Source organism: Labrus mixtus, chromosome 8, assembly GCF_963584025.1.
Source record: "Labrus mixtus chromosome 8, fLabMix1.1, whole genome shotgun sequence".
Classification (NCBI taxonomy): domain Eukaryota; kingdom Metazoa; phylum Chordata; class Actinopteri; order Labriformes; family Labridae; genus Labrus; species Labrus mixtus.
The window spans coordinates 22,765,415-22,786,668 of NC_083619.1; the positions used below are offsets into that span (position 1 = coordinate 22,765,415).

At 40.1% G+C, this 21,254-nt stretch overlaps 3 protein-coding genes across 3 annotated transcripts; 2 read left to right on the forward strand and 1 right to left on the reverse strand.

The window, feature by feature from the left end:
* The first annotated feature begins 1,704 nt into the window (after positions 1 to 1,704).
* On the forward strand, positions 1,705 to 12,742 carry rheb (Ras homolog, mTORC1 binding). The gene is made up of 8 exons (XM_061045231.1): positions 1,705 to 1,993; positions 4,405 to 4,476; positions 6,381 to 6,448; positions 6,633 to 6,715; positions 6,807 to 6,863; positions 7,097 to 7,144; positions 8,492 to 8,573; positions 11,913 to 12,742. Exons 1-8 carry the CDS (start codon positions 1,942 to 1,944, stop codon positions 12,003 to 12,005), a joined length of 555 nt encoding a protein of 184 aa, XP_060901214.1. The 5' UTR covers positions 1,705 to 1,941; the 3' UTR covers positions 12,006 to 12,742.
* Positions 12,743 to 13,768: 1,026 nt separating this feature from the next.
* Positions 13,769 to 16,151, reverse strand: ly97.3 (lymphocyte antigen 97, tandem duplicate 3). The gene is made up of 4 exons (XM_061045232.1): positions 16,066 to 16,151; positions 15,703 to 15,772; positions 14,488 to 14,610; positions 13,769 to 14,077 (listed from the first exon to the last, which is right to left on the reverse strand). Exons 2-4 carry the CDS (start codon positions 15,749 to 15,751, stop codon positions 13,971 to 13,973), a joined length of 279 nt encoding a protein of 92 aa, XP_060901215.1. The 5' UTR covers positions 15,752 to 15,772; positions 16,066 to 16,151; the 3' UTR covers positions 13,769 to 13,970.
* Positions 16,152 to 17,986: 1,835 nt separating this feature from the next.
* On the forward strand, positions 17,987 to 20,773 carry LOC132979430 (gamma-crystallin N-A-like). Its single transcript, XM_061045233.1, has 4 exons — positions 17,987 to 18,145; positions 18,325 to 18,573; positions 19,009 to 19,154; positions 20,424 to 20,773. The coding sequence occupies exons 1-4, from the start codon at positions 18,125 to 18,127 to the stop codon at positions 20,557 to 20,559; spliced, it is 552 nt and encodes a 183-aa protein (XP_060901216.1). The 5' UTR covers positions 17,987 to 18,124; the 3' UTR covers positions 20,560 to 20,773.
* The last annotated feature ends 481 nt before the right edge of the window (positions 20,774 to 21,254 follow it).

A 21,254-nucleotide genomic window follows, 5' to 3' on the forward strand; every position in this document is an offset into this window, starting at 1 on the left:
TTATCAGTGTATAAAACATAATACTGCTGTTGACGTATTTGTGAGTAACATGCTTATTGTTGCTGAAGTGCACATGTGAACTGAGAATCAGCTGTTTTGGTCAGGTGAGTGAGCACATACAAAGAATTTGACTTCAGTGAACTGAGCTCTCAATGTACGAGACAAGCATTAATAAAAAATGACTAAATGTAACTATATAAAAAAGATATTCATGCCTACATAAGACAATCTTGCAATATTATGGAGTGCAAAGGATGCTGAAAATAACATGAGAATAAATGAAATATAAAATGTGGATTCAATTACATCAGATTATTTTCATTGTGTGCAGTGGTTAATGACAGATTTTGGGGATGGTATTAAGGTTATACATGTGCTGTACAAATCCAGATACATGATTTTATTTACAGGTAAAGTGGGTGTGTTTTTTTCACAGGGTTATTGCACAGTTCTGACACATCTTACAAGAAAAAGTTTACCGGTAATTGAATTAATATTGATGACAAAGTAAATGTGCAAAATACTGATTTGTCTTTGACTATGAAACTTCAGAAAACATGCCGATTTAACATTGACAACAGAAACCCTGCATCTCCCAGAAAGTTAGAAAGTATTTTGTCTTCCAAATAACACTTACAAAGACCTGTGTGTAAGACTGTCATTTTTTTTAAGAGAATGCCTTTCATGTGCTTTAAGGATGTCCTGATTGGTGGCAGATGCAAACCAAAACAATGTGTTTTAGTAAACCATGTGTTTTATATGTCATGCCTAACTTTGATAATTATTATTAAAACTAAAAAAAACAGTGCGATAGTCCTTTTACAGGCTCGGGAATGTTGGCTGTTATTCAGGTTAATTTCCGTATTTTGTATACATATATTTCTATAATAATTTAATGGGCAAAATCATAAAATTTCAAATAAAAGCCCATCCCAGTTTTATGCCCAGTTTTGACGACTAGTAAGTGAATTAAAAATAAGGAGAAAAAAGCAGCAAGACACCAAAAATAAAGATGTAGGCTACTTCAACATCAGTCCACAAAAAGACATGATGATACTATGCGTACCAGCTGTGCAGCAGGTTGGCATACTGTCTTAAAAAGCAAGATCAAATTAGGGATTTACAACTTAATTTATTTATTGAAGTCTGTGCACAGTAAAATGTTCTTAATATATTCTTTATGGTGTAAATTTACTGTTTTGTTGTCTATCCCATCTTTGACGTGTGCAATTTTTTTTTTTACAGTAATTATTTAGCTTTGGTAGGCAACTGAATAAAGACTATTCAATATATAGGACGTTTAATGGGACTGGCCTACCATAAACATCAATGAGAATACGACCCATTTAGAATGAGTAAAACTGTATTTAATATATCACGTTGTTATCGAGGTCATTACATAATAACTTCAGTGTTTACATGTGAATAAATACAGAAAAGACGTCTCTGATGGAGCCGTAAGTCTGGCTGCTCCCTGACCCACAGATATGAATGACATTCCACTCATCCACCCAGCACGTCATAACGCGTGTGACAGCCAATCATATTTCAGGAAAAGGGACACTTGTTTCCTGACGGACAGCGGTCTCATCCAACCAGAGCTTTACAACAGGCCTCAGCGCCCGCCTTTATTCCTCGTGTAGCCAATTAGGTGGGAGCAGTAATTACTAATTCATTACATTGCAAAGGGGAGTGACGCAGTTATTGTACATCCATAGCCACTCCATGCTTTTTTGCTAGATGACCTGAAATAACACTTTTTTTTTCCTACCCCCCCCAACATTTTTGACGTCAAATTTAACTTTTTTTAAAAAAAAACGAACGAAGAAGAGGGATTCCCGAAGCTGCATGTCGAACATCTGCTCCCCTTGAATTTGGATGCCATTCCGGTTGGAGGTTGCGGTGCACCCCGAGGACTAGATGCGATAACCAGGACGAGATATGCCGCAGCCGAAATCACGAAAAATCGCCATCCTCGGGTACAGATCCGTAGGTGAGTTCCCACGAGGAGGTTTTGAATTTCAATCTAAAGGTGCCCTGGGATATGCGACGCAAAAAAAAAGGTCGATTTTCTGCGGCCTTTTCTGGTCAATGTAAATCGCGGTTTACGCCTCCTATAATGGACTTAAATTATAGAGAGGACGACGTGTCCCGCAGCGCCACCAGGTGATGTGCGTGGCCTTGATGGGGGTGTTAAAACACGAGGCCTTCCCATAACATTATGTACTGGTTATTTTAGCGCGAACTGGTGTAAATGATAATCCCCCTCCCCCCCCTCCCCCCCTCTCCTCCTCTCCTCCTCTCCTCCCCATCAGTGACCCCCCCACCCTGGCGGCGTTGGTTGGAGCCATGCTGTGAGCAGGCCTCTGAGAAGGACCGCGGGGTTTGACGCATTACTGTGCAGTTTTATTTTAGCGTAGTTTTGTGTGTGTGTGTGTGGGGGGATGCTGTGGACGTCAAGATGGCACACACAGATATCACACCTCAAGGCCCAGATAGAAAACCAAGATCTCTGTGATTTCCCCCCACAGTGACATCTCTATAATGTCACCTCACATGCTGCAACTTAATGGTTTTTAATATGCTGTGCCTTTGCGTGAGTCTTGTTGGCATTTTAATTATGAATGAAGCCTATTGAAGCTGCAGTATATTTTCCATTATGTCAATATTACAGCTATTCACTGTTCCTAAATTAAGTGAAAGTCTATATTCTTATTTTGGGGATATTTTGGGGATACATTTGAATATTATAGAATAGAATAGAATAGAATAGAATGACTTTATTGATCCCAAACTGGGAAATTGTGGCGTTACAGCAGCAGGTTATCCAAACACACAATATGAGTAAAAACACAATGTTAGCAATCTAAACACAATATAATATTAAATACAAATAAATAAGTACTAAAATATATCAAAAATAAGAATGTGAATATATACAACCAGGATTTAACTAAGCATTACTAGTCTTAAATAGGAAGATTAAATATGGAAGATTGAATGTAAATGTGCAAAAACAGTGTAGTAAATGGACAGTATTGACATAAGTTAAAGTGCATGAGTGTCGACATATTACAAGCAGAAACTATACAATATAACTGGCGAGTAGACAGCCAAATGAAGTGAACATGAGTGCAGGGATAATTTGTAAATTTAAACATGTGCAGAACAGATTACAGTTTGGAGAGACAGATATTATCATGATGACAGTTCTCTGCTCGCATGAGGTGAGCTGTTGTACAGAGTTATGGCCTTCGGTAAGAAAGATTAGATTATGTTCGGGGTGTTTTGATTATTATTGTTTACATTCATATGAGTTATTTCCATTCCTTTATTTTGCTACTTGGGGGCATAAGGGTGGAGTCTGTACATGGGTGTGTCTATATAGCCATTTAGCCAGGTGAGACTCAGGTCAGGCACCTAATGGGTTAATGGGTTGTTGTTTTTTTTACCAGGAAGCCAGGATGCAATGGCAGGATGACAGGGCAAGAGAGACAGCAGCGTTTTTTTGTTGTTGTTGGTTGCCTGCTTGATGTGTCTGGATAAAATAAACCACCCTAAAACCTTCAATCATCATCTGGACAATGGACTTATTAATATATCCTGCGTAAGATTCACCCTCTAGGTGCCTCAGTGGCTTTATTATGAGTTTGTGTTACGTTTATCATTTGTTTGGAGTTTTTGTTATTTATAGACTATAGATATCGCCACTACAGTCAATATGATAACCAGCTATCTGAGGCCTCTCAGTCCTCGGCTTAATACATCCCCGAGCTACAATTTAGATGAATAAATGAATACTATTATTATTAACTTTTGATGCTATCCACAGTGTAACTCACTGGCCATTTCTCTGGTGCGAGTGTACAATCTAATTTATGTTAATAAAACAGCTCAGCCATGAAGACTACTTTCACAAAGCTGAGCATTTCTTGTTTTAGTTGTCATTAAAAACAAAACAAAAAAAATGTTTTGTGTGTGTGTTTTCTGACCCTCTCATGTGCATAAATTGTCAGACCAGATACAAGGATGTAAGGAGAGCATCTTTTAATACCATGCAATCAGGTTAACAGCACTACAATTTAAAAAAAATGCACATGAGAGGGTCAGAAAACACACACACACACACACACACACACACACACACACACACACACACACACAGACACACACACACACACACACACACACACACACACACACACACACACACACACAGACAGACACACACACACACACACACACACTGCAACCTCAGAAATAACCATAAAGTATTTTGATCTGAAAGTGTCCACAGTGACAGTGTACCTATGAAGGAGCCAGTGAGTTGTGTTTTCCACATTTTGAATGATCTCTTAACATGCAAAGGCTCAATGTTGACCGTCGTCCTCTTGTGTTTTGCAGGAAAGTCCTCCTTGACGATTCAGTTTGTGGAGGGCCAGTTTGTTGACTCCTATGACCCAACAATAGAAAACAGTGAGTAGATTTATTTTTTTTGCTACACACTGACACACGGACAGGGTTTCCCAAAGAAAAGCGTTGGGAGAATCTGATCCTGCAGCATCTCTCTGTCGCAATAGACTGAACACAAGTCAATGGTTCTTATTGTGATGTAAGCAGAGGTGGTTTTCAGACCCGGTGGTCTACCTCTGCTGTGAAAAAAACACTTTAGGGTGCGTTACATCTTTTGTAGTCTACATATAACGAGATTTAGGCTATACTCTCTAAAGTGTACCTATACTGTTTTCCTTTCAGCCACTTCTCCTGGCTTTCCTTGTGGGTTGCCACGGAGATAGCTATTATCATGTGACCTTAATATGGAAGTGCAGTCACATGATGAGCAGCTGCTTGTATACATAATCAAATGCACTTCTTCAATCCTGCGGCGTAAACTACAGAGCTTCAGCGAGCTGTATCGTTTTCATAATCGATTACCTTGTTCACTACTTTCTTGACTTGTCGCGAAAATGTCAATAAGTTGCAAAATGTAAACCTCCGACGATCAATAGATCAAAACTTGATGAAATAGGTTTAAATGTTTAATTTACAATGAAATGAAACTGAGACAAGCAGCAGTTTCTCACATTAAAACAAACAGGAAGCAGAACACGTTTAAATAATCCCTTAAAGTATATAAATGTATATGTACATTACACACTGTCTCATTTTAATACTGTATGATATTTACACTCATGTTGCACATTCCTGTACAGCTCCTCCATTGCACCTCTTGTATTTCATTTAATATTGTGTTTTTAACTTGTTCTTTTAAAGATCCTTCGACAGCAGGAGTTCTGCTGTATTCTTTATTCTGCCTCCCTCTACATTATTTTTTCACCAAGACAAATTCCATGTTTGTGTCAACCTACTCTGCAAGAAACCTGATTCTGAGTCTGATTCTGAATGTGAGTTGATTGACCAGGATCAGCCCAGTTGTTTAAACTTCGAGTCCATATTGTAGATAATACCCATATCCAAAATCGGCACTGAATTTTTGCCTTAATTCTTTAATTGTACTCCTGGAAGATAGATTCTATATCATTTTTAGAAATATGAGAAACTGAAGTTATTCCTAGCAGTATGTAAAGTGTCCATCAGTATTAACTAATCCCAATTAATACACATTAATACGCTGCCGACGAAGCGGCGGGACTTAACTTGGGGTTAAGTCTTGCCCGAGGACACATCAGAGCCGGGGATTGAACCCTGACCTTCCGGTTTGGAGACGACCGACTCCACCAACTGAGCCACAGCCGTCCGTACTGCTCGTATGAGTTTGCACATCACAGGCTCAGAGAGAGGACATCTTTCTTGGAGCTACTTTAGCAGACAGTTTGTTTAGTTTTCTTTCTTCCGTGGGAGAGAACATACTGTAATTCATCAGCCTCCTAAACACACACATTCCCAGACACTCAGGAGATTTGAGTCGAACCTTCCCCTGTAGGCTGTTTTTTCCCCCGACATGTACGCTCACATATCACCCCGTGTTTCTCGACTGTGTGGTCTGTATCTATAAATAAAGTCTGGATGCTTAACATATAGTGAAGTGTCAGCGTTATCAGCATGAAGCTGCGGGCAGAGCGATGCCTCAGCCCTGCTGTAGATAATATGACCCATCTCTCGGCAGATATCGACATTTCTGCTGCTGAATGAACTCGGTGGCACCGAGGAAGGATCCATAACGGGGCTGCGTCTTGAGATTTGCACACTGAAAAGCGTCGTAGAGTGATGAAGATGCAGTCAGCTATATAGTACAGCGTGTGGAGATGTGCTACTGTGTGGTACTTTGAAAGGGATTGTCTCGCTTTCAGTGCATTTAAGTGTTTAATCGGAATTATCCACAGTGAGTATTTAACGTGTCTCCTCTCTTCTACCTGCAGCTTTTACTAAAATGATCACAATAAACGGACAAGAGTACCATCTTCAGCTGGTAGACACAGCAGGACAGGTATGACTCAGTGTGTTTCTGTCGTCTGTCGGCCTTGTATTGATTTGAATGCCAAATGTTGTGTTCCCATGATTGTGTTATTCCAATAGTTTGGTGTTAATTCTGCTTCATTCATTAGTCAGATGGCATTTCATTCCTTCAGCTTTGCATACTAATTGCTTGAAAATGTTCTCTGCCTCTGCAGGATGAGTACTCCATCTTCCCACAGACGTACTCCATAGACATCAACGGTTACATTCTGGTCTATTCAGTCACGTCTAATAAAAGGTAATCTCTTCTGCTCTAATAAGGCAAACAGTATCCTTGTTCTTATGAATGATGAAGAAAGAAAAAAAAACGTTTCCCTCGTGTCTTCCAGCTTTGAAGTTGTACAAGTTATCCATGAAAAACTATTGGACATGGTGGGAAAAGTTCAGTAAGTATTTCTTCTTCCTTTTCTCTTTCTTCTTCATCCTCTTCTTTTGCTTTTTTTTCTTCCTCTCCCACTGCTTCTATTTCCACTTCATTTTCTTCTCCTTCTTTTTCTGCTTCATAGCTCTCTTCTTCTTCTTCCTTTCTTCCTGCTCTTTTGAACCCAGGCTTTCTAAACAGGATGTAATTCATCATTCCAATCTGACAATATGCTCTGTGCTTCTCCCTCTCATGCAGAGTACCAATTATGCTAGTTGGGAACAAGAACGACCTACATATGGAGCGGTACGTCCAATCACACTCCTTCATTGTACATGAGGTCAAACTCATACTCTTCTAGGTACACAGAGGACGTAGCACGTGAAAGTTCAAGTCACAATTTCCTGCATCTTTTTTGTCGGCTCTTAAAGAGCCCATATATTACATATGTACCTACTTTTGTACGTTCACAATAGCTAAAGTCAGAAAAAAGTGTCTGTTTTCATGTACTGCTCCTCCTTGCTCCCTCTCCGCTCTGAGTCCGTCAGCTACACTCTGTTGAGCCCACACTGTTAGACTCCACGTGGGCCAAGTCTGCTCTGATTGGTCTGCCGATCCGCTCTCGGAAATGTCCCGCCTCTTTTACCATATTGGGAATGCAGCCACTGGCTCCGTCCGAGGGGAGCATAAACATTAGCACCTTAGCAATACTGTGCTGCCGCAGGCTACGGCATATCGTGGGCGTGCTACAGAAGTTAACGGGCGTGCAACATGAACTGCTGGGCTTGCCACAATGAGCCAATGGGCTTAGATCAGTGATCTCACACTGACAATGACGTCGGACTGACACATTTTTATGGAGGGGGGCTAGAACCGAGCGTTACATGCGGCTAATGTTACAGCTAACAGGAGGACGTAGGAGAAGCCGCGTTTCCGCGGACTTTGAATTTCTGCACATAGATGTGCCTAAACATGCACAGGACACTTGGAAAACACACTGAAGAGCATATAAAACCAGAAAAAGCATAATATGGGACCTTTAATGGCAGGAATTCCAAACTCAACATGCAGTCTGACACATGATACACTAAACCCTGAGAAAACTCAAAGTACTTGGTTTTTTTGAATATCTGATTTTTTTAAATATTCAAAATCCAAAAAAAAACACCAACCAGAATTTACATTCTTAAGACACTTTAAATCCATTATCACCCCTTTACCTTTTCTGAAGATTATTTACTTTTTAATAGCAGTTATTAAATTAGGTGCATAGCAACAACCATGCGTGCCAAAATAGCTGGCGACAGATCATCTCTACTAAACACCCTCTGATTTATGTGGTGCTCCCTCTAGAGGAACACTCCAGTAGTACGCGTGGTTGAAAAGTGAGTACATTTGAGCCTTAATAGGAATACAGACAGGATTGTGATGTGTAGTTCACTGATCACTCTGAAGAAAAGGTGAAGTCATTTCTCTGTGTATGTTTACTCGATGGAAGTGTTCACTGGAGTCGTTTCTTTAGAAGCTGACACTGCAGCCTCGATATGAAATATTTATGTGTGTTATTCTGATCCACTTACTCACCTTCTGTCACTCTGTGTGTGTGTGTGTGTGTGTGTGTGTGTGTGGGGGGGCAATATTTTCTTCCTACAGAGTAATCAGTTGTGAAGAAGGAAAAGCATTAGCTGAGTCCTGGAACGCTGCCTTCATGGAGTCCTCGGCTAAAGAGAACCAGGTAAGAGGCTGACACAGCAGAGCGTTGGTGAAGCAGCGAGCTTGTTGTTTATGTTTAATTTGAAATTGTTCTTTCGACAGTACAGTTTAGCTATCCGTTTGAAATGCGTCATTAGAGTAACATTTCTTACTCTTACATACTTATCGCATGCTTACATTCGTAGTAGTTGTCTTGAATTTGAATTCTGAACAGTCACAAGGTTTGATGTGATTTGTCAGGCAAAAGGATTCACTCAGTTCTATTTAAAGTTAGAGTCCTTAACGGCACAATACAGAAATTGTGATTAGAATTTTATATACTAAAATAAAATCGACATTCATTAAAATTGGACTAAACCGACGCTTTATGTTTTTGTTGTTGTTGAGTACTTTCATTACCTCAAATATTTCCATCAGTTATCAAAGCCAGAGAAATACTTTATTTGATAGTTGTAACGGGACGTGTCTTGTCGTGGCGGCCGTCATGACATTCACAGCATGTTTATCGTTACCATGGAAACACCAGATATTACGTCCAAGGCGGCTGCATTAGGAAAGCTGAAAGCTGCCGTACTTTAGCTGTACGTGCTGCTGAAAGTGAAACATCATGTAAATGATATTTGTACACATTGGCTCGTTGGTAAACATATTCTCTTCCTCAGTTCGGATTCGCCCGTTCATCTGTAGTGCGGTCAACTCGGAGTTGGTTTTCACCAGGGGTTGTGTGTGTGTGTGTGTTGGGGTGGGGGGGGGGGGTGGAGGAGCATAACGGGGGGAGTAGCAGAGAGAAGTCCCATGATACCCTGCCAGCCTCTATGTCATCTTTTGTTATTGTTTTGATTGAGAGCCCCCTAGTGGCAGAATGTGCAAGCTCTGCGTTTAAAGGCCAACTCCCTTTAATTCTCTTCATCACATCCTGTGTCAAAAGTTGAGTGAAGTCCTCCTTTGCTCTGAATGGACCTTTCAGAAAACTAAAATACATGAGCTTGTACATATCACTTCAAATTTGTATCCAAAAAAATGTTTTAAAGATTGTGCTGGGAATTCTGTTGTTGATTCCAAGTCATGGAACAGATGGATGAATGGATAGATAGATAGATAGATAGATAGATAGATAGGTAGGTAGATAGATAGATAGGTAGGTAGATAGATAGATAGATAGATAGATAGATAGGTAGGTAGATAGATAGATAGGTAGGTAGATAGATAGATAGGTAGGTAGATAGATAGATAGATAGATAGATAGATAGATAGATAGATAGATAGATAGGCAGGCAGGCATTTTATTGTCATTGTATAAAAGAACACAGTGAAACTTTGTTGACAGCAACCCTGAAATAGCAGGGTTACGAAATCTGGTCACATATATAAAAATATAGAAATACATTCGTAGTTATGTAGCTGTGTACTTTTTTCCGCTAGAGACACACGTTTGCCCTCAGCACACTGATGTTTCATAAAGTTAAACACAGCGACGAGGACACTACGGCAGCCGTTTGAAGAGAGTAGTACGCTTCTAAAGAGAGAGAGGAGAAGACATGCCTGTGAAGCCTTTTATCATGCAACATGTCAGCTGAATGAAACTGTTAGTGGTAAATCAGAGGTCGCTGCAGCACAACACAAACACTACACGGAGCGGTAAGAAGGGATTGTTCATGTTGATGTTAAGTCAGGTGTGTTCATGATCGAGGACGTCTGACTTCCACGACTGTTATAATGCATTCGTCAGTGTCGGAGGACACTTTTATCCGAGTTAATCGCTATATGGACAGCAGAATTATATGGGATGATATGAAGTTGCATTTTGGGAAGTGTAGTCTTAGGCTCTTAATTAAGGTCTTTAGTATTCTGTGTATGTCTGCTGCATACAGTTTGACAACTTTAAACTGCAAACAGACACCTTAAGGAATAAGTTGATAAACTAAAGAAGTTAATCTCAATAACTCTGAAAACACTGCACTGTAACTGTCTGTGCCTCTTATATCCTATAACTGACTCAATATACTTCATTGTCTGTTTCATCTGAAGCTCTTTGAATAGCCTGGTTGTTTGATTGTGCTCCGTCAATGGACTTACCTCGCCTTCAACTTCCCTTCAGAATCAGCTCTTCACATCCGGAGTGAAGAAAGAACAAAACAAAAACAAAAAAACAGTACAATGTGACTGAGTATTAGACTTAAGTTCGTCGAGTGTCCAGAAGCATGGTTTCACAGTTATGCTCACATTGCTCTGCGTTTCGAATGAGCAGATCAGCTACTGTTTGCTTCACGGACTCAAAAGGTCACATTTTGTGTGTGTTAAAAAAAAAAAAAGGCAATGTAACTTTATTTATATCGCACATTTCATGTAACTCAATCTTCTTTACACAAGAAAGACATGTTCATACAAATACAAGGAGGAAATGTTCAAATAAAGATAAAATCATATGAAATCATACCAAAGTAGAATATTAGAAAGATAAAAATAGAAATAGAAAATTAGAAAGATAGAAATATAAGAAACACAAAAGCAATTTGATGACATAATAATAATTTATAAAGCACAATACAAGTGAATTAAAACAACATTAAAAAAATAAACTTCAAGCTTAAAGGCTCATTGAAAGGGACGTGAAAAAATAAATGTTTTCAACCTTGATTTTAAAAGTTCACGCTCGGAGCGCATCTCATCTCTCACGGCAATTCGTTCCAGTTCCAGGCAGCGTAGTGACTGAAAGCTGCTTCACCGGGTTTTAGTCCGGACTCTGGACTCAACAAGGCGACCAGAGTCAACGCATCTGAGGTTCCTGTTTGGCTGACACATTTTAAACATGTCAGAAAGTGTATTCTGGGCCTACAGCGTTCAGCGTGTTGTAAACTAGTGGTTTAAAATCTATTCTAAAAATAAACCTTGAACCAGTGCAGAGATTTTAACACCGGAGTAATGTGCTCCTTTTTTTTTTTCCAGTCCTGGTCAGAGTTCTAGCTGCCGCTGTTTCATCGTCTTTTTAGGAAGTCCAGTTAGAAGACTATTGCAGTAGTCAACCCTGATTGAAATAAAAAAAAGATCAAGTCATGCAGATCTAACATTAGTTAAAAAGAGAATCTACTATTCGTTACATTGTCTTCATTCTGATTTAGGGAGGGGCTTTAGGTGAACATCGCCTCAGTGTTTCATATTCAGGAAGTCTGTGTATCTGCTCAAAGTCAAATTGGCAAACAGTGTAGCCGGACTTGCTCACAATAAATGGAATCTCTGTTGTGCTTAAAGCCAGACAGGCATGTGCTGCACTGGATGTAGCGCGTGCCGCTGTAACATTCAGAGTAGTGTGACTCAGACTCGTGACAGCGTTTGTGAGTGTGTTTGTGTGTCTCTCTTTTAGACGGCCGTGGAGGTTTTCCGGAGGATGATCCTGGAGGCAGAGAAGATGGACGGCGGCGTGCAGCCAGGGAAAACCTCCTGCTCCATGATGTAGAGCCGCCCAATCAACACACAGGACACTGCACTGGGAAATCCCGTTACTTGAAGGCTAGCTGCCAGTTCTCCTCCACCTCAGCTGACTCCACCCCCTCCAGGGTCCTAAATATCCAATACTGTCTATTTATGGCTCTGATTCCACTGTTATTTATCAGTATTCCCTTTTGTCATCCTCGTTTTTTTCTTTGTGTGTTTGATAAGAAAATGAAGGATGAGTGGTGGTTCCTGTGTCTTACATTTTCCCACAATCCACCTCTCCTCCTCTATCTCTGTGCTTGGCACTGATGCAAAACACAGAACATCATATGGGTGTATCAGAAAAAATGTTTTCCCTGTGCTCGGTAATGACGACAACCGTAACCAAGGCCAGAGATGGTAGAGGCTTGATGCATCTTAGCTTCTCATTATGCAGCTCCCATATATAGGCTACGAGCCCCTCCGCTGTTTAAATAACAAGAGATAAGAGAAATGTCATGTCTGCCATGCACACGCGCTGAGAATGGATAAAATGAATCGAGACGTTTCTTCTGATACATCATCAGCTGTTTGGTCTCGCCGATATATACAGCTCTTTTTCTACTTCATTTCCACGCAGTGCCCACTTCTCTCTGTCCCTCTGTTTCTTTTCATAGCGGTTTCTGTCAGCCAAAAATTTCTGCATCCATTTTCTAATGTTGAAAATGTTGTACAAATGTTTTTGATTGTAATCATTAAAGCAAAAAGTGGTTATGTAAAGCGGGGCTGAGTGTGATCATTAACTCCGGCTAATGACCCGGGAGGCAAGGCCACTTCATTTACTGAGCGTCTTTAAAGATGGCGCCGGTAGCTTATTGGTTAGTCAAAAAGCAAAAACCTCAAAGCAGCCGGAACCGGTTTTTGAATCCGACCTGCGGCTCCTTTCCCGCATGTCACTTCCCACTCTCTCTCTCTCTCTCTCTCTCGCTTCCATTTCTGACTTTATCCACGGTCCTGTCTCTAAATAAAGGCAAAATAAACCTTTCAAAAGATACACAAGTACAACTACAAGTAGTTTTTATAAATGTCTTGAAATCTTATTGAAATAAGCTCTGTCAGGTGTGAGGTCAGGATGAGTCTAGTTATTCCACATTTGAGATATCTGAAGTCATGAAATGTTCCCCAAAATCCCCTGTCACGATGACTTCACTGTTCAGATTCCTTACATGGAATTTAACATTTAATCAAACAAACAATGCACTCCTGATAAAGCAAACATGAACATATCTGGAAAAATGACACCTAGGGATAGATTATAAAACATGGTTAATGCATATTCATGTTCATGTATATTTGATGCTATGAACAAACAAAGTCAGAAGTCGTTTTTCTTCACTGTGAGGAACTTTTTGATTTACGTCCATATTCCACACTCATTGTTTCTTTGATGATTTTCTTCTGTGCATGTGTTACTAATGTTTTTTTTTTAAATTATTATTATTATCATGCTGCTTTCTTTTAACAGCTTAGAGTATCACTCACTGGGAGTGTGTGCCGTGTAACTAACGTGTCATTAAAAGACGGCAGTGTAGTAAATTAACTTTGCATAACAATCACGACCCCACACCGGTGGTTTCATACATTACAAATAATAGAGGAATCTAAATGTTTATGTTAATGGCTTTGTTTGCTTTTGTAGGTAATAAAGAGGCATCAATATTCATTTGTCTCATAACCAGTAAAAAACTTTTTTTTATACATATATCTACAGCTGTCAAAGACGATTAAAGGGAAACTCCACATGTGTGCAGGTATGTGAGGGAATCATTTTCTCAGATTGTTTTATTTTTCAGAAGTTTTATTTCTTTACAAAGACGCTGCTTTGATTTCATACATTAATGTTTGTATTCGATGTGAAACCTGCTGAAGTCTTTGGTTTGAACGTCCTCATTAAACAATACTCCAGTATTATGTTCTCACTCACTCTGTTATTCTTTTACCGTGGAGTTTAGAAGCTGTTGCACATATCTTCAGTACAGCAATGTATGTTGATGAAGGAGTTCATCTTCAGCATCTCGCAGTCACTCAGCCTCATGCATTTCTGAAACTGTGCAACTAAGAAAGTAGAAAAACAGAACGAGGGAGAGATCAGAAAAGTTTCATTGAATGTTAACAAAGAATTCATATCTCCATTGAGGCCCTGAGCTCTTTAAGTTCCTGACGGTTTTCAAGTGTCTACTACAGTAAACATGATGAAGATTCACAGCAATGGAGCAATATGTAAGATATCTACTGAATTAAATCATTAAACGACCTTACTATATCATCAGACTTTAAGGAAACATGGTGCCTCTCGGTTTACCAGTGAAACGGCAAACTAAGGTGGAGACAGCTCTCTCCAGTGTTTTATTAATTTGGACTGCAGTACCCATTTTAAACGCCACGTGTCAGAGTTACATATTGCTCCTTTAAATCGTAGGAATTTTTGAATGACCAAAAAGATTTGAGGATGTTGGGAAACTCACATGGTTCGCTGAGGAACTTGGCAGCACCACAGGCGTCCTTCTCTGGTGGACAGGTCTCCACGCTGAGCTCACAGGATCCTCCGGCCTTTTTGGAGACACAGCGGTGACAGTCCAGGGCTTCACCTACACAAACACCAACGTGAAAACTTTTTATCTTCCCTCAAACAACAGGTAGTTAGGACCAAACAGTGTGAGTAGGCGAGAAGCATCCCATGAGCGCTGATGAAGAGAACAACATCACTGGGACTTTTTACAGTATGTATCAATCCGCCTCAGACAGTCAACTAACATCAAATCAAATCTTTATTAATCTGATACCTCAGAATCACATAATAGACTCTTATTAAACTGGTTACATGACAAATGAAAACATACAGATGTTGAACTCTATATCAGCACTCATGAAATGCCTCTTGTCCAATCAGAACACTCGGTCAGAACTAACTGTTTTATGTTGAATTTTTTATTACTATTTTCCGCTTGTATAACTTAAAAAAGAAGCAATATCACACTAGTGGGGTTGTACTAAGAATCAGCTGTGCTATCGTTAACATTGGCACTAAGTAACCATGGTGACTACGACAGGATTACAGTTCAGATATCCAGTACACAATCACTCCCTCTCATGGTGTGATATTGCTTATTTTCCTCGGCCTGTGCTGATTTAATTCTATTTCTGTAGGAATGCATCCTGTTTTTTTTGTTTTTTCTTTAAGCCAGCAGTGATCATCCAGAGCCTCTGTCGGCAACTTCTCCAGCTGTGGTGCTTATAATGTTAAGTGACGGAGGACTTCAGGCTATGATGTCCTCTTCCATGCGTTGCCATTATTAACAGTCTCACTTGAAATGTCAGAGTTGGAGTTTAGAGAAGACGCTTAAGCGCAATTTTAAAGCTAATATGGCAACACATCTGACCCACAGAAGTTGTGTAACTTCTTTTCTTACACATTCTATACTGATGTAGAATACATTCGGATAAAGCTGTGCAAGATCCTGCACTCCAACCGTTATCACTTCTTAAATGTTAGCTTCTTTTCTTAGATAAGGCTACAATCCGTCTCAGAATGAAAAGAATGCCTCGTGAGTTTCTGACTGGTCTGCTGAGATTGTCTTCATCAGTGTTTGTGTGCACTAAAGACTAAAAAAAGAGACAGCAGACGTCCCTGTTGCACAGCAGGATTTGTTTATTCAGTAGAGAATCAGTGACAGACTCACCGGCTGTAAACAGCAGGGCCACGCTCAGAGCCAAAACCAACAGCTTCATTGTTCTGTCCAGTGTCGCAGCCTATATGAGACAGAGATAAAGCACACATTAAGATTATCAAGTTTTATTTTATTTTTTCAGATTCATGTCATGATTCCAATCAAGTCACCATTTTTAAAGGGGACTCCCTTATTTCTAGGAACTGATTTTAAGTCAGAATTGAGAAAACTTTAACTTTAATGCACACCTTCGCACAGTTTGATTGACAAGTATATGTGGCAAAAAAAAATGTCGAGCAAAAATTTATTTGATAGAAAAAATGATAAATTTAAGAAGATAAAAGAGCAAAACAGCCTTGTTGTTTTTTCACATACCTCCCTGTTCTGTCCGCTTCTGTTCCTGCGAGCGACTCAGACGTCTTCATCGACTTCCCCTCTTTTTTATACCCGTTCATACTTTGTCCTGTCATGGTAACGTCCCATTAAGTGCTGTATCTCTGCTGTGTCAATATGCTCAGGTCCTCGCTCGCCCTGCATGGGTACACTGTGTTCAGGGGTTACACTTTCCCAATGCTTAGATTCCTGCATTATGCAACAGCTGTCCTCCCTGTGTCCACTGCTGAGGAGGATTTATGAGACTTTTTTTTAAAAAATTTTTTAAAAATACCAATATGTGCATTTGTCACCGGCTCAAATGAAGATTTTCATTTGTTGGATTTCCACTTTACAAGCGCTGAAAGTAAAATATGTTTGCTTTCGGTGGATATGAAATGCTCATGATGGATAGGCCGGATCTTTGTAACATAGCAATAAGTAAGGTCTTTTACCTGCTTTTTGTAACATAACAATGAGTAAGGTCTTTTACCTGCTTCTTGTAAAGTGTCTCGAGATAACACTTGTTATGAGTTGACGCTATACAAATAAAAGTTGATTGATATGAATAAAAGGTGTTTTACATTTAGCTCCCTCCTTTTAATGTTTGAAAACATATACGCCCGTCGCCCACCCATTAAGAAATTACAGAAAAAAATCTCATAAAAGACCAAAACATTTTCAATGATGCAGAAAAAAACACGACCTCCAGTATATGCTACTTAAGTCCAATTCATTACAAATTATAGCATACAGAAAATTGCTCAAATATAGACACCGCTGGTTTGAATAAATACAGCTTTTAATGCTTTACTCAGAAATAAAATGGCAAAGAATCCATTTAGGAATCTCTCCAAAAGGCCAACTGATGGATGAATGGAGTGAAATCTATTTGCATAGAGTGCAGAGTCCATGTGGGTTTTAAATAATGACATGGAAGTGCTGCTTTAGTGTGACTGTCAAACCTTGACAATCTCTAAAAAAAAACACTCAAGTGCAAAAGATCCTTTTAAAATGTGCCTTTTTTTTCTCTGCTTGTGTAGATACAGATTGAAAGATAGAGGGGCTGAAGTCATACCGTTCATGAAAAACAGGTTTTATGATCTGTTTAGTATCCTGCTCAAGCTGCCTGACCTTCAAACTGGTGGTCTTTTCATGTGGCGACCGAAGGCGCTATTGACACCTGGCAGTTACATATACAACCTGGGTGATCGGATCACTATAGTGGATAGCTCTGAGTGCAGCTGTTCACACCAAAGTAGTAGGATGTGGGACCACAAACCCATATTTTGTTCAAATCTTACATTAAACGAGTTGTGTTGAAAAATGTGTGCAAGTACAAAAATCAGCAGTTCCTCATGTTTCCTCTTCAGGCTGGCTGAAACCCCTCCAAAAGAAACCCCTTTAAGTCCATATTAAAATGCACATGTTTGTTTTTACAACCTGGTAAAATGTATTTTGATCTCTATAGCTTATTTCTTTGATATCACATCAGTTTTGATTATTAAGGCCTTAAAAAAACAATGGATGACGTGACTTGGACTACACCGATGTTAAAATGTGGCAAGAAATCCACGTTGGGGTATTACAACTGATCTGCCTGGTTTAGTGGTGTGAGAATGGGACTGGGACTGGGACCACACCTCATTGTGTCTACGTTTTCCCAGTCTCTCATTCAATAAGTCAAACATCAGATTTCTAGTTTGAACTGTCTCACTGCTTTAACTTTGCCCTTTCGTGTTTGTTTTTTTCCCTCCGGTCTGGAAAGCACCCAAATATTACTCTACAACACCGACTCAGTACAACATCCCTCCCAAAACCCAGTCAAAGCAAAATACCCCATCGTATTGTTCGGCCCCTCCAGAGCCAAACTCCAATATCAGCACTGGCACATGTAAGAGAAACTGCCCTGGTTGCAAAACATCTAAACCCCCCATTGTTGTGCTTTTGTGTCCTCAGCCTCGCGATATCACCGCTCTCTTTTTTGCTCATATATATCGTGGTGTCCACATTTTTCCACTCTTATACTGTGTGACTAGTTTGGGAGAGAAAACAGTGGAAAATGTCTCAGTACTCAGGAAAGGTGAGTACCAAAAACAAGGGAGTGTGATGAAGCAAAAACAAACAAAACACACAGCAAATAATGTAGATTCAACCACAGATATTACTGCTGTGTGACATGGCTTAACGACAAGAATTCATGCTCAGAGTCTAACATTTTTTTTTTGTGAGGGGAGAAATAATCGAGGGTTTTCTATTCAGATCGTGTTCTATGAGGGAAAATGTTTCACTGGGAGGAAGCTGGAGATCTGCAGCGACTGCGACAACTTCCAGGACCGCGGCTTCATGAATAGAGTCAACTCTGTGCGCGTGGAGAGCGGGGCCTTCATCTGCTTCGACCATCCAGACTTCAAGGGCCAGCAGTACATTCTGGAGCACGGAGAGTACCCCGAATTCCAGCGCTGGAATGCCCATAACGACCACATGGGCTCCTGCAAGCCAATCAGAATGGTAGGAGTGTGGGTGTGTTTGTATTAGTGAGTGTGTGTGTGTGTGTGTGTGTGGGGGGGGGGGAAACCCAGGGACAGAAAAACATTGGCATATGTGTAGCCTCATCTGTGTACATCAGATATTTTAGATGAATCAAAGTCAGAATAATGTTAATTATGTTTCTAATGATTTTTTCTTCTCAGTTTTTCCCTTCACATATAGCCTCCACGAGCTGAAAGAACACCACACACATTTTGAGCACTTGAGACGCAGACTGTGGGCACTACAGATCGTCCCTCACACGCACATTTAACCTTTAGATTTCTATAAGCGTGTTTGTGTAACTCTTTGTGCACACAATGCATCACATGTCACACAGATAGAGAGAGAGATGGAGGCCTTGCTCCTGTTATTGCGATGACTCAGTGAGAGTGTTCGTGTCATTATCCTCCCCAGCATGGAGAGCATTACAGGATGGAGCTGTTCGAGGGAGACAACTTCACCGGCCAGTGTGTGGAGCTGTGCGAAGACACTCCTTTCCTGCAGGCTCGAGGACTCACCAAGAACTGCGTCAACTCCATCAAGGTTTATGGAGACGGAGGGTATGTGTCTCTGCACCGATGAGGAGTCAGGGTTTAATTAGCTGCATTGTTAAACGGACTAATTGAAATTTCAAAGGGTAAATTTGGCCTACAAGGTTTTTTTCATTGATTTAATTCATTAAGTTTTTAGCTTTGGAAATTTAGACATAAAAAGTGTACTTTACTTGAATTGTTTTAAATTAATTTTGTATTGTTTTTGTCCAGGAGTAGACATATATGAACCTGTCTTTATTCTGCTGGCCCCCATAATGTCAGTAAATCAAAAGTGGGCGGTACAATATTAACGCTCTTCGTTGGGGGGAGTGGGAGGGGGAGGGGGGGGATTCATTCTGGATTCATTCACTGCAGTTGATGTCAGTTTCACATCTTATCCCTCTTCATGTCTAAACTTCCTTTCAGTACTGTCCGACATTATCCAATCACAGTGAAGTGTGTGACCCTGTGAGGGACATCTGTATTCTTACCATTATGATATGGATATTTAGCACCAGTGATTCGATAACTGTGGCCTATCACACGAGTCAGGACCATGATATGTTGGCGTAACGTTATCTTTTCCCACACCTATTCGTCTTAGCATTAATCTATAGTGTCATAGCTACTCTTGAAAGGTAAGTAACACACTGTCAACGTCTTAAAAGGGACTATTTTCTAGTTAGAGCGTAGGTTCAGAGGATGTGGTTCAAAATTTTATCTTTCAGTTTTTCAGAGAAACTGTCAAATAAGTTATTTACTTTCTTTTTTTTTTTGCATTTAAGGAAAAATTGGAGTTTAAAATTCAATTTTGAAATAAACATGAGATACTTATGCCCTAATAAAAGGAAAGGATAAGCGCTTAGTGAAGAAACCCCTTGTCCCAATTATGCCCATACTGTATGCCCTATTGATGAGTTACATAACCTCCCCTATGGTCCTTAGTTGCCATGCACCCAAACAGCATTGCCACCTATAACAGACGCAGCCTCTGTTAATGTGAGCTAGTAACAACGGCAATAGTACCTACCCTACCACATGGCCTTTATTGGCCCCCACAACTCAACCTTGTAGACGAATGAGGACATGAAAGACTCCTAATAAGAACATTGTTCTTATAACCTGCACAGCTACAAGAAGTGACCCTTTAAATCACAAACATAACTCTAAGACAGTAGGCCAATTAAAGGAGATGGTAAGAAGTAAACTTCACTCTCTATCGCCTGGGTTACAATAGATGCTGCATTTCTAACTTTGTCTTAAATCTCTCTCAATATGACTTCTTCTCTCAATCAGCTGGGTGCTGCATGAGGAGCCAAACTACCGTGGGCGCATGTACATCGTGGAGAGAGGAAACTACACCTCCTTCACACAGTGGCAGGCGGAGAACCCCACCATCCAGTCTGTCCGCAGGGTAGCAAACTACTTCTAAAGCAGTCCTCAGTCTGTGGCAACGTTACTGCAGGGATGAGATCATCCGCCGAGGGAAAACGCACCGTACTGTCAAGTAATCTCACGCTCACTCTGTGGGTCTGTAAAATAATAAAATATGAAGAAAATGTTTGACATTGCTCGCTGTTTTATTTTTGTATTGAATTATTCAACGGCTGCAATAAAGTAGTGAATCTACAACATCTTCAATCCTATTTCCATCTCTGTTTTCTGCTTTCGTGCTCACTCAGTGTGAAATTCTCAGCTTAACCCTCACTTTATTATTGTAAGAATTGCTGCCAGCTATGATTCAGGTAATTGTTTTCTATTATATGCCATAAATAATAAAGCGTTAAGTGTTTTGCCTTGCACATTACCAAGTTACATGAGACACTCTGGATACTGCTAAACACATAATCAACGATGGATGGATTGGAAGTAAATTTGTTCAGGGAGGAATAATAAATGGTTTAAATCGTGAAAAAAATCCCTGAATAAAAATGCTCTGATTTAAACCAACCAAGACGGCAGCTTTTTAGCAGATATATTAACCACATGTAAGTGCATGTTTGGCAGCCGGCAGTGAACAATAGATCCTGTGTGCTCCCTACATATACAGTGAATAAATCAAGAGTGAAAGAGAGATATTGCACAGGTTGAAGCAGTAGCTCCACCTGCCCCAGGGAGCTCTGCTAC

What these genes read in the sequence shown, in the direction of transcription:
- rheb (XM_061045231.1), top strand. Translation starts at nt 1,942, where the DNA reads ATGCCGCAGCCGAAATCACGAAAAATCGCCATCCTCGGGTACAGATCC. An exon ending in TCAGTCACGTCTAATAAAAG is followed by an intron (nt 6,716 to 6,806) that starts GTAATCTCTTCT and finishes CGTGTCTTCCAG; the next exon opens with CTTTGAAGTTGTACAAGTTA. An exon ending in AACGACCTACATATGGAGCG is followed by an intron (nt 7,145 to 8,491) that starts GTACGTCCAATC and finishes TTCTTCCTACAG; the next exon opens with AGTAATCAGTTGTGAAGAAG.
- ly97.3 (XM_061045232.1), bottom strand. Translation starts at nt 15,751, where the DNA reads ATGAAGCTGTTGGTTTTGGCTCTGAGCGTGGCCCTGCTGTTTACAGCC. An exon ending in GGCCCTGCTGTTTACAGCCG is followed by an intron (nt 14,611 to 15,702) that starts GTGAGTCTGTCA and finishes GTGTTTGTGTAG; the next exon opens with GTGAAGCCCTGGACTGTCAC. An exon ending in CAAGTTCCTCAGCGAACCAT is followed by an intron (nt 14,078 to 14,487) that starts GTGAGTTTCCCA and finishes CTACTTTCTTAG; the next exon opens with TTGCACAGTTTCAGAAATGC.
- LOC132979430 (XM_061045233.1), top strand. Translation starts at nt 18,125, where the DNA reads ATGTCTCAGTACTCAGGAAAG. An exon ending in TGTCTCAGTACTCAGGAAAG is followed by an intron (nt 18,146 to 18,324) that starts GTGAGTACCAAA and finishes TTTTCTATTCAG; the next exon opens with ATCGTGTTCTATGAGGGAAA. An exon ending in AAGGTTTATGGAGACGGAGG is followed by an intron (nt 19,155 to 20,423) that starts GTATGTGTCTCT and finishes TCTCTCAATCAG; the next exon opens with CTGGGTGCTGCATGAGGAGC.